The sequence below is a fragment of the Piliocolobus tephrosceles genome, chromosome 13 (genome assembly GCF_002776525.5).
Source record: "Piliocolobus tephrosceles isolate RC106 chromosome 13, ASM277652v3, whole genome shotgun sequence".
In the NCBI taxonomy this organism is placed as follows: Eukaryota; Metazoa; Chordata; class Mammalia; order Primates; family Cercopithecidae; genus Piliocolobus; species Piliocolobus tephrosceles.
Window position 1 is genome coordinate 98,404,242 of NC_045446.1, and position 12,762 is coordinate 98,417,003.

At 36.0% G+C, this 12,762-nt stretch overlaps 1 protein-coding gene across 1 annotated transcript in view; it reads left to right on the forward strand.

Annotated features, from left to right (window-relative positions):
• The window catches only part of DDX10 (DEAD-box helicase 10), a 278,514-nt gene that overhangs the window by 59,318 nt on the left and 206,434 nt on the right, over positions 1-12,762 (forward strand). The window contains exon 13 of the mRNA XM_023208194.1: positions 429-894. Within this exon, the coding sequence (XP_023063962.1) occupies positions 429-894 (466 nt within the window). The remainder of the gene's footprint in view (positions 1-428; positions 895-12,762) is intronic.

Below are 12,762 nucleotides of genomic sequence, written 5' to 3' on the forward strand. Positions count from 1 at the left end.
AGTGCTTAACATTTTATGAGGTACTTTCATGTAGTTAGTTAATTGGATCTTTACAGCAAATGTGAGTTAGGCCTGGCAGGTACTGTTATCCCCATGTCATAAGGAAGCTGAAGCTGAGAGAGTTGAATTGGAAATTGGCGGGTCTAGTACTTGAACTGTTATCTTGTTTCTGGTTCAGTGCTCTTTGTCTTGTTCCATGTTACCCTCTTAAAGAAAAAACAGTGTCTAAAATGTTTTCTGACAGGTGTTCAGTGTATTTTGCCTTACTTTTTGCATCAACTAACCTGTTAGTATTGAGTTATATCTTACAGGAACATTTTCTTTAAAAAAAACTCTAGAAATCTCTGCTCTTGAGAAACTCTTCTATGACACCTATAAACATATCATCAGTGTTGAGATGACTATTTTCACATTTTTCCATATTTAAGGTCTCTTGGTCTTGCTGTGGCACCACGCATAAGATTTCTTCAGAAAATGCAGAAACAACCCACCAAAGAATTGGTAATGAGCCAAGCCGATAAAGTAATTGAGCCAAGGGCTCCCTCCCTCACCAATGACGAAGTGGAAGAATTTAGAGCCTACTTCAATGAGAAAATGTCCATCCTTCAGAAAGGTGGAAAAAGACTCGAAGGGACAGAGCACAGACTGGATAATGATACTGGTGACGAAGAACAGGACGAAGAGGAAAACGATGAAGAAGAAATGGAAGAGAAGCTGGCAAAAGCAAAAGGATCTCAAGCTCCATCTCTTCCTAACACCAGTGAGGCACAGAAGATCAAGGAAGTTCCTACGCAGTTCCTGGACAGAGATGAGGAGGAGGAAGATGCTGATTTCTTGAAGGTGAAGCGGCACAATGTGTTTGGATTGGACCTTAAAGAGGAGAAAACATTACAGGTAAGTTTACTCCCAATGGAGGGTCTTCTATTACATTGTCTTACTATGTGCTTATTGTTGCCTTTTGGGGACTGAGAGAAAGTGAAAACTAAGAGAAACTGAGGCCGGGTTTCTTTGCAATGAACTCTTCCTCCTTTCCCCCATATTTAAACACAGAGTAAGTGCCAATGAATTTTCATATTTTTCATAACTTTGGGAGCTCTGAGAGGTTAACAACGTTAATCTTATTTACTGGTTTTCTGATGCTGTGTTTTAAAAGCTGCCAAAGTCCCGATTATGTCTCAAAGGAAGGCAATGAAGGGTCTTGGTTTATGGCATGAGGATCCTTCGTTATAATTCTTAAGATACTACTTTCTGAGTAAATTATAAGGAACAGTTGTAATTATTTAAATCTTTCTAAACATAAGTTTTACTCTTAATGCGACATTTGTTTATGGGAACCAAGCCAGTATCTTAAATAGAAATTGAACAGTTCTTTTTTAAAGGCTAGTTATGAATGTTTATGAAAAGTTTTCATATAAATCCTTTGTTTCTCTGTAGCCGTCTTCTAGGAGGAACAAAAGAAATAATCCATTTAGATAAAGCACTTGTTTTTTAGGATGCTTTTGTAGGTGCACAGTAAATGTGTTTCCCCTTCTCTCTTATTCCCCTTTCTACTTTCTATGCCTTTATTCTTGATCATCTTTTTAAAAGGGAATTGAGTAAAAAATGAGCTTGATTCTTACTCTTTTTACAATGTTGAATAAAATTTCAAGACTCACAGTAGGAAATACATAATAGATTTTGACTGAAACTTAGAAAAGTGTTTCTTTAAGTAACCAAAAATTAAAAACCTAGAAAATGTACTTATTGAACTCTTTATATGTGTTATGTGTTAGTCATTTTCTAAACATTATCTCATTTAGTGCTTGAAATAACTGCAGAGGTCGTTACTACTATCTCATTATACAGGTGACGGAAAAAAAAATAACCGTGGCACAGAAACAATATACTGTAGTGAGGCACACAAGTAGTAAATGGCAAAGCTGGAATTCGAACATAGTTATTTTGACTTTAATACTCATTGCTGTCGTCCAATAATCCTGTACTGTCTCATCCTGCTTTAAATTAGATCATTTTAAGTCTGTAGTTAAGTATCAGTGAAGTTAAATACAAGAAGTTAGATTTTTGTTTTAAATAATTTAGCCACTGTATTAACTATTATGTATACCACTTTCTAAGAATCATGAACATAACCAAAGCATCAAGTTAAGATGAGAAGGAATGATATAATTTTATAATACCATGAGTTCACATAAGTAGGACATGTGTCTAAGTACTAATAGCTCATCTGGCATTTGAAAAATGTATATAGCAAAACAACTTTTTAAACTTTTAAAAAAGTTTTACTGTATATCAGTTATCTAAATTATCCTAACTCTTTAATATTTACAGTTTGAGTTTTGGCAAATGTATGGTGTTGTATAATTACCACAATTAAGACTAGAACAGCGTCATCACTCCAAAATATTTCTTATTCCCTTTGCAATTACTTTACCCTTCACTCAGCCTCTGGCAACCACTGATCTGATTTCTACCCCTGTAGTGTTGCATTTTTCAGAACGATATATAAATAGGATAATACAGTATTTAGCCTTTTGTGTCTGGCTTTTTTCATTTAGCTTAATGTTACTGCGTGTATCGGTAGTTTGTTCCTTTTAATTGCTGAGTATTTCATTGTATGGATGTATGATATGTTTTCTTCAGCTTTAAATTGGCATTGATTGTTTCCAGTTTTTGGTGATTATGACAAAAATCATTATAAAAAATATTTTTATGTAAATAATTTTCTCATTTCTCGGGGAAACAAGTGGGGTTATTTTCCAGGAATAGGGTTACTGGGAACATATGTTAAGTGTATATTTAACTTTGAGAAACTCCCCAGTTGTTTTCCAAATCAGCTCTTCCAATTTATGTTCCTGCCAGCAGTGGATAGGAGTTCGAGTTGCCTCCCATCGTGGCAGCACATGGTATTGTCAGTCTTTTAATTTTAGCCATTCTAATAGACATGTAGTGATACCTTACTGCAGTTTTAATTTGCATTTCCCTAATGACTGAACATCTCTACATGTGCTTATTTGCCATTCATATACCTTCTTTGGTGAAATGTCTTCAAGTCTTTCGTCTCTCTTTTGAAATGGTGTTGCCTTAGTAAATTCTAAGAGTTGTCTATATATTCTGAATACGTATCCTTAATCAGATATATTTTGCTAATACTTTCTCCCAATCTGTGGCTTGTTTTTATTTTAAGTGTCTGGCAAAGAGCAGGTATCTTAAATTTTGAAGTCTGATTTATCACATTTTAGGTAATTTATATAGTGTCATATCTGATAAATCTGTGATTGACCCAAAGTCACAGATTTTGTCCTATGTTTTCGTCTAGAGGTTTTACAGTTTTAGCACTTATATTTAAGGCTAGGATCCACTTCGCCTTAATTTTTGTATATAATGCTAAGTAAGGATCAAGGTACACTTTTTTTGCATGTGGGTATCCAATTGATTCAGTACCATTTGTTTGGAAAAAACTATGCTTTTTCTATTGAATTACCTTGACTCTTTGAAAGTCAGTTGACCATATATGTGTGGGTCTCTTTGTGGACTCCTATTCTATATGTCTGTCCTTTGACCAATAACACCAATCTTGATTGGTGTAGTTTTATAGTAAGTCTTACATCTGTGAGTCTGTCAACTGATATATATTTTCTTAAAATTGCTTTGGTTATTTTTGGACTATTGCATTTTCATAAAAGTTTTTGGATTAGCTAGTTACTTCATATAAAAAGCTTGCCAATGACTTCACTGAGGTTGCATTGAATCTGTAAATCTAACTGGAGAGAATTGACGTCGTAACAATACCTTTTTATTTAGGCCTTCTTTAGTGTCTTTTTAGCGTTGCTTTATAACTTTAAGTACATGTAATGTGCACATATTTTGTTAGAGTCATCTCTTACTATTTGATATTTTTTAATGCTATTATAAATGGTATTTTAAAAATTTCAATTTCCAATTATTTGTTGCCAGTGTACGGAAATAGTTTGTTTTTGTAGACTGATAATTCTAAACTGACCTATTAGTTTTTGTGGCTTTTTGGGAGTTTTTTTGGATTTTTTTTCTGTAGCTGATTGAGATTTGTGAATAAAGATGGTTTCATTTCTTCCTTTATCATCTATGTGCCTTGGATTTCTTATTTCTTTTTCTTTTGCTTGATTATACCGAGTGTAGGATCTGTAGAATAGAAGTGGTAAAAGTAGATATTGCTGTGTTGTTCCTGATCTTACTGAGGGGGAAGCATTCAGTCTTTTACCATTACATCTGATGTTAGCTGTGGGTTTTTTTGTAAATACATATGAGGTTGAGAAGCTTCCATCTATTCCTAGCTGGCTTAGTGTTTTTATGATAACATGAATTGTGACTTGTGTCAGGTGCTTTTTTTTGTGAACATTAAGGTGATGATGTGGTGGTTTTTAGTCTTTTGATTATGGTACATTGATTTCCCCTGCTACATGTTGAATCAAATTTAAATTCCTTTGAAAACTCCATTTAAGCAAGATTTCTTTATATTATAGGATTCTATTTACTAGTATTTTTGTTAAGGATCTTTCTGTTGTTGTGACGGATACTGGTTTGCAGTTTTCTTTTTTTGTGATGACTGGGAATATGACACATTTTGAAAGCTTTTTGTATATTTTGCCAGCATAGAGGTCATGTTGATGTGTTGTCCTACTAGTGTCTGTATTGTTTGAATCTCTTTTTGATTCCAATATGAATATGAATAATTTATATTAATATTAACAATTATTTAGAAAGTTATGATTTCTTTCTTAATTTGTGTGTATATAGTTTATACATATTTTTCCCTGTTGTGATATTTGTCTGTTTCCTGTTGATTTGTAAGATGTCCTCAAACAGTAAACTTACTGTCTCTGGCTTTTAACTTTCCTTTGTGTCCCCTGTCACACACAGTTGTTCATTTGCCTGCCTTCTCTACTTTGTTCCAAATTCCTTGAAATATTGTCTTTTTTTTTTTTTAAGTAAAAATTCTCAGAATTTTATTGCCATGAATAAATTCAGAATTGTATTCTCACTTTAAACAGGAGGGTTCTTGATTTTATTTTCTATTTTAGAAATCAATTAATAGCTAATTTTAAAATATCCATTACAGCCATTTTCAAAACAGTAACAATTCATTCTGGTTTCTTTTAAATGTTAACTAAGGTACAGTCTCCTTATCTAACGTCAGTGTCTTAAGTTTTCTTGTTTGGACCGTTTTATACTTTCAAGTATAGATTCCACATTAAGTCTTTTTAGTCATTCCTAGAAAGGACACATAGAAAATATATGTGAAGAGATCAACTATTTCATCCTTCAACTTTAGCGGTCCTATTTGAACAACTACATTTTCATTTTATGCTGTAACAAGGGCATGGTTAAAGATGAGTGAAAACATGACCCTTATGGGTACATTTTAGTAAATGCAAATTTTATTAAATTGGGGGAAAAAAGTCCTAGAAAAATGAAGAAAAAACAAAAACAAAAACCCAAAAAGCACACACAGTATATACAAGCCCGTTTGAAAAATATTTTTAAATTCAAGAGACATGAAATTACTGCAAATTGCTGTGAAAATTTCAAATGCTCATTCTAAGAAAACAACAACAACAAGCCCTTTTCCTAACTTAGGTTCCTTTCCTCTCAATCATGCTCAGACTTAGTATTTCCCACATCCAGGGCACCAGAGATGATATTCTTCCAAGGCTGAGCGCTCTGTTCTCGAGGGGCAGGGCGGGGGACTCTGCAAGAATGGTTTCGAGAAAAATTTCCTGTAAAATACCCTTTTACCCAGATTATAAAATGCTTGCTTTTGGTGAAAAATCTCTAGTAAAACACAGAAAATTACAAATAAAAATAACCTGTAATTTCACCACCTAGAGATAACAACTGTCTTTGCTTTTTTGAGTGTACATATACACATTTGTTCACTTTTTTTTTTTTTTTAAAGGGTCTTACTCTGTCACACAGGCTGGAAGGCAGTGGCATGATCGTGGTTCACTGTAGCCCCAAACTCCTGGGCCCAAGCAATCCTTCTGCCCTAGCCTTCTGAGGAGCTAGGACTACAGGTGTATGTTACCATACCTGGCTAATTAAAAAAAATTTTTTAATAGAGATGGGATCTTGCTGTGTTGCCCAGGATGGTCTCAAACTCTTGGCCTCAAGTGATCCTCTCACCTTGGCCTCCCAAAGTTGAGATTACAGGCAGTAAACCACTGTGCCCTGCTCTTAAACCCATTTTTAAATAAATGAGATGCTCCTAGATATATATATTTCCCCATGTCATTAAAGTGTCTTCACAAATATTTTTAATGGTTGTCTAATATGCCATTAACCTTTATTTAACCATTCCCCTACTGTTGGATACTTAGGTTAATATCCTTTCTTTGAATCTCTGTTTAAAGAGTTCTACTAATTGACAGGTTTCTTCTCTCCTTCACTTTCACTACTGTCACCAGCATAACATGGAACTGATTCTACGGTTCAAAAATACAAGATAGGAATCTTCTCCTTATCTCATGTAAACACTTACTTTACAATAATTGTTTCAAAAATTTTACCCCCAAATGATTACCAAGCTTACACATATTAGGGCACAAGATGACCTAGGTCTCTTTGGGTTACCGACAAGGTTCTAAGGGGGCCCCAAGGTTCTAAGAGGGCCCCAGTGACACTACATAATACCTCCTGATGCCGCTCTCAATGAAGGAGGGCCACAGATTCCTCCAGACCATAATCAGATCTGCTCATCTCCATCCAGAGAGGTTTTACCACATCACAGCTTGCTCCTGGCCTGATAAAATATCAGTCCCTGAGGAGTGATTGAATAACCCATATTTCAGTAACTACCATAAAATATGATTCTGCATCCACCTAGTGCCATTGTTTCACAAGTGCCCTTGATGGAGGGAGCAGTAATCAGTCTCTGCTTGTGACAGTGCAGCTTGACAGAGCAAGCATCCTTTTCTCAGAGTGAAAAAAACGAAACAAGGAAGAACAAAAGAAATTGTTGCAGGCCTTTTTTTTTTTTTTCCTCCATTAAACAGGTAATGCCTGACTGGATTTTCTACTTTGTAATTAAGAATAACTCACTTGTTAATTCTGTACATGAGGCCAGGCATAGTGGCTCACACCTGTAATCTCCCCGAGGTGGGAGGACCGCTTGAGCCCAGGAGTCCAGGGCTACAGCAAGTCACGATTGAGTCACAACACTCCGGGCTGAGCAAGAGAGAGAGACCCTGTCTCTAAAACAACATAATGCACATCATTAATGTACACCAGAGAGAAGATTTGGTCTTCAAATTCTTTAATGATATCTCTTGTGACCATTAGAATACCTTCCCAACTACTAGTAAGCTGATGAATTATTTTGAACATCTGGAAACATTCTTCTAAAGTCTGTTTCTTTGCCCTGTCAATCACAGTTTCCTCTGATAGTGGATTGTAAGATCTGGATTCTGGATCCATTAGTTCTAATACCACGAAGAACTTCTTCATGGAGAAGAAGAACTTCTTACCATGAAGAACTTCTTCATGGTATTAGAACTAATGGATCAATTCAAGTGGGCATGAAGTTCCACTTTGGCAATTCAGAGTAAAAGCTTGTCTTCCATGGCTGATGCTCTTCTGCCTCCATTATAATTTTACCAGGAAAACAATAGTCCTTCTCCACTCTTATTCTTGGTATGAACAGTAGGATGTATTTCAGTCAGTAAATTCTGTGCTCCTGAATTTCCTTCAGATTGCTTTACTTCTAAACATTTTGATAAGATTAGCTGTATGTGTAGCTCTGAGTTCAGCTTCACATCTTAGAGATTTCTCAACCAGGAGGACCTAGACAGATTTTCCCTTATAACTGAAAGCCTTGTAGAAAAGTGACAGCTCGCGCTCCCCTAACACACGTCTGAGTGGTAGGGAGCTGTCTTCCTGGGAAAACATAATCCAGGGCAGTCAAACAAAAGGAAAATACTGTCTTACTGATCAGTGTGTGTTCAGGGCCTGGTACAATGACTAGTGCAAATTTCACAAATACTTTGTGAATGAGGGAGTGAATTAACTGAATTTCTTATTCCTTCACTTTGGTTTTGTTTGCTGTGACTTATATAGAACTCATAGGTAGGGTTTATTTTTGGAAAACCTGTATTTTGTGAAGTTCACCTCATTGACTTACAATGGTTGAAAAGGTATTGTTGAACTTTCTATAAATGTGAGCATAAAAAACTTGACTCTAAATAATATACTTACGTAGGCCGAGCTTTATAATTTAATTTAGATAGTAAGTGGTAGTATCTAATTATAGTGTTGTAAAATTCTGTTTACTAAGACTACATTTGCATTATACTGTAAGAAGTTCTATCTTTAAAGTACACATGTACTTGCATGTTTTTTTTTTTTTTTTTAAACTGTAATAAATTTAAAGTATTATGTCATGTCTGTTGAATATGAGGAACATTTTGGGGCAGTTGATAGGATTTTTGATGCTAAACAAGGAATGTTTTGCTGTTTCTTCCTGTGCGTTCCCTAGTACTGTGCACAAACAGTAGAGTTGAAGTTCGTGGTTCTCCAGTTGAAATAGAAAGGCTAATTGCCTTTTCTTTCTTTTTTTGAGATGGGAGTCTCGCTGTGTCACCCAGGCTGGAGTGCAGTGGCCCATCTTGGCTCACTGCAAACTCCACCTCCCAGGCTCAAGTGATTCTCCTGCCTTAGCCTCTGGAGTAGCTGAGATTACAGGTGGCTAATTTTTGTATTTTTAGTAGAGACAGGGTTTCACCATGTTGGCTAGACTGGTCTCAAACTCCTGACCTCAGGTGATCCACCTGTCTCAGCTTTTCAAAATGCTGGGATTACAGGCGTGAGCCACCGCCCCCAGCCCTTTTTTGAACTACCTCTCCTAGTCTTAACTTCACCTGCTACCTACTTTTGAATTTTAAAAATTAATACTTATTTTCACTCATATTAATATCTTTTGATTTTTCTCCATGTTTTTAAGCAATTGGTTTTGAATGTGACTCTGCATCCATGATCTCAGTTGGGTTACCTTTTTTTTTTGAGACAGAGTCTCTCTCTGTCACCCAGACTGGAGAGTGCAATGGTGTCATCATGGCTTGCTGCAGTCTCGACCTTATGGGCTGAAGTGATCCTGAATTCCTGGACTCAAACCATCCTCCTGCCCCAGCCTCCCAAAGTTCTGGGATCATAGGTGTAAGTCACTGCACCCAGCCTGGCTTTCCATTTTATCTTTTACTTTTGCATTTTATGTTTTAGTGTTGTATGCATCCATCAGTCACTGGAGGCTACTTTTTTCCTTTGTTACCTGTTTTTAAGGATGTACCAGATACAGAAAAATCAAACTATACATAAAATGGGAATAATACTATCATTTGCACATATAACTCACTATATTCCCTGTGGGAAGACTAAGCACTTTTCCAGACACTGCTGACTTGTTGAAATTTTTGTTGCTCATGTTTTAGAATTGTCTTTGTAGACACCATATCAGACACAGGAGTGAACTGGCTTTGTTACTTATAACTTATCCTCTTTATCTTGATTATCTTTTTCTTCTTTTCTTATCTTTCTGGATAAAGGAGATTTGTACAAGAACCACATTGAAACTTGGAGCCAGTAGGAGCCCATTGAATTGTAAATTGTATGGCATATGTCTAATAATCATATCATTATAATTAAAACCATAATTATTTATTTGGCATTTTACCATATACTGAACACTTTCCGCTTAAGTTCTCATTTTTCCTCATGACAAGAAAGGTAGCTATTATTTAAAATTTCGGAGGAGGAAAGGAAGGCTTTTAAGTGACTTGTCCAAGGTCACAGTGGTGAAGTTAACAGTGAAACCTATTTGTGATGCCAAGTCACATTTTCTTTCTCTCCTGTCATGCCTACCATTATTTGTGTGTAGTTTGCCTTCTGTAATTGGGTAATGTCAGTGTAATTGACAGTATTGTAAATAATTTTGGGCTACTCATTGTGTGCACACACTTGGAGTCTAAAATGAATGTTTGCCTTTAGACTTTGGCGTGAATGGAGACGAGAGGTATTGAGTGACAGGTGCAAGCAAGGCCTTCTGGAATGCTGCCTTGTCACAATCCTTTTCTGTTTGATGAGATCAATGCAGTGAGGGGCAACAAGATTTTCTTAGCAGCGGTGAGGGTGCCACGAGTGATGAAGCAATAAGACATGTGCAGGAGAGAGTTCAGGTGGAGTGATCAGGCACAAAGACCTGACCTCCTGCCATAGGGAAGAGCCTTGTTTTGGCCGATTGTCTTGTTGTGTGTTAGAAAGTTGACCTCCAGGGAGACACTGTTAGAGAAGAGCATGAACATATAACTAAAATGATTAAGTTAAAATTTATTTTTGGAACATTTATTTCCTTAAATGTGAACATGAAATCTCTAAGCATATGCTTTCTTTTCTTTTTCAATTTAAACCTTTTTAGAAATGAGACTGGGTAGATTCCATTTTAGCTCAACAAATGTCCTTTTAAGGCTTTCTTAACAGTAAACATAGGTCAGTTTTAATTAAGATCGAAATGACACCCATAGATTATTCTTTGTGCCTTAGAGTTGATTCCAGATCCTGTTTACATTGATTTAGTCCTACTTTTTTTTAAAGTAGCTTTTTCTTTTTTTAGTACTATAAGAACTTACTGTTGGTGTTAAAACACAGATTAGCTAACTTTGAAGCTTATAAGTATACTCTTAGAAAAAGATTCCAAGTTCCAAATCAAGATTCTGCTAAGTGGGAGCTAGGATTTTTCTGCCTCTTGTCTCTTCACTTTTTCTCTTTTTCCCATTTTTTATTTTTCTCCTTTCAGCAGCAATTACCTAATAGATGCTAGGGACTGTGTTAGGTACTTAGTGACTTTTAGGAGCTTTAGACTATGTATTTGTAAAATAAGTACTGGAAAAAGATTAACATATATCAATTTTTTAATAACTTACCATGCACTTTGACTATCATATCTCATTTATTTAAATTCTTATCACAGCTTTGTGTAATGTTGTTGTCATTTTACAAGTTCAGACACAGGCTTTGACAGGTTCACTTACTTCCTTGCCTAATGTTCCATAGTTAGTGAAGTGCTAGAACTGGAGTCTGTACTTAGGCCCCTCTGACTTGCCTTGGTATAATTGTGCTTGCTTTGATTCCTGTCATTTCTACATTTAGTGGTGGCTTTTAGTGTTCCATTTTCACTTCCTACTTGCACTGCCATTCTGCCCCCAGATTCTTATTACCTCATTCTTGGCTGGGGGCTATAAGCTTCATAATTCGTTCTCAGTGTTCTTCTGAGTCATCTTCCTGTGAACCTTGGTCAAATTAGGATGTTTTTCGAGTGGCTTACCTTTCATGCTACCCTTTAGTTCACGCTTGCAGTTGGGTTTTGTAAGCTAGCCCCTATCCTATTGTCCTGTGAGACCATTCTTCCCAGTTTCCACTTAAACAGTGAAAGATTCCTTCCTGGATCATTTTCTTCCCACTCCAGCATTTCATATCTTTCAAGATTCAGTGCTTACCTTGTCGCTTCTTTGAAGCCATCCTTTACTTCTTCAACCCACTGACCTCTGGATTCCAATTGTCTATTTTGCTAGTATTTTTTTTTTTTTCGTGGCATTTCATAATGTAGCCACATGACTCTTAATTTCTCTCTCTTCCATACCTGGTGATTTGTGTTCAGGGGCCTTATATAATGTTCAGTTGACTTAAACAGAAGAAAGAACTCTAAAGTCAAGACTACTGTACCCCGAGTTTTTGCTACCATGAAGTGAAACAATGGTAGGATGATCTCAAATGTTGCCAGCTGAAATAGTTTGGTATATATGCTCATTTGTCTTATAGGTGTCTTTTCTGTTTTTTTTGCATCCTGTGCTTAATTCTTTTTTTTGTAATCTAAGCTTTGTTCCAATTCAAAAGGAGTAGTTATTGTGTAACATGAAGCTTAGATGCATATATTGAGTTGCTTTATATATTTTTTTTCCTATTTGAGTTTGGTATGCAGATGACTTCCTGAGGATGTAAATTTTCAGTGGAAAGCTTAAAGCTGGTTTTGGCTTGATGTTTATTCTGTAACATGCTGGATCATTATATCAAATATTGACTTGTTTTCCTTTATCTCCTCCTTTTATACAATACTCAATATTCATAGCATCTGCTGACCCCGAATTTTTTAATCTACTTTTGTGGTTGAAGTTTCAACAGCTACTTTTTTTTTTTTTCTATTTATGATTTTATTTTTATTTTTATTTATTTATTTATTTTTTTATTATACTTTAAGTTCTAGGGTACATGTGCATAACGTGCAGGTGTGTTACATATTTATACATGTGCCATGTTGGTGTGCTGCACCCATCAACTCGTCAGCACCCATCAATTCATCATTTATATCAGGTATAACTCCCCAGTGCAATCCCTCCCCCCTCCCCCCTCCCCATGATAGGCCCCATTGTGTGATGTTCCCCTTCCTGAGTCCAAGTGAGCTCATTGTTCAGTTCCCACCTATGAGTGAGAACATGCGGTGTTTGGTTTTCTGTTCTTGTGATAGTTTGCTAAGAATGATGGTTTCCAGCTGCATCCATATCCCTACAAAGGATGCAAACTCATCCTTTTTTTTGGCTTCATAGTATTCCATGGTGTATATGTGCCACATTTTCTTAATCCAGTCTGTCACTGATGGACATTTGGGTTGATTCCAAGTCTTTGCTATTGTGAATAGTGCCGCAATAAACATACGTGTGCATGTGTCTTTATAGCAGCATGATTTAT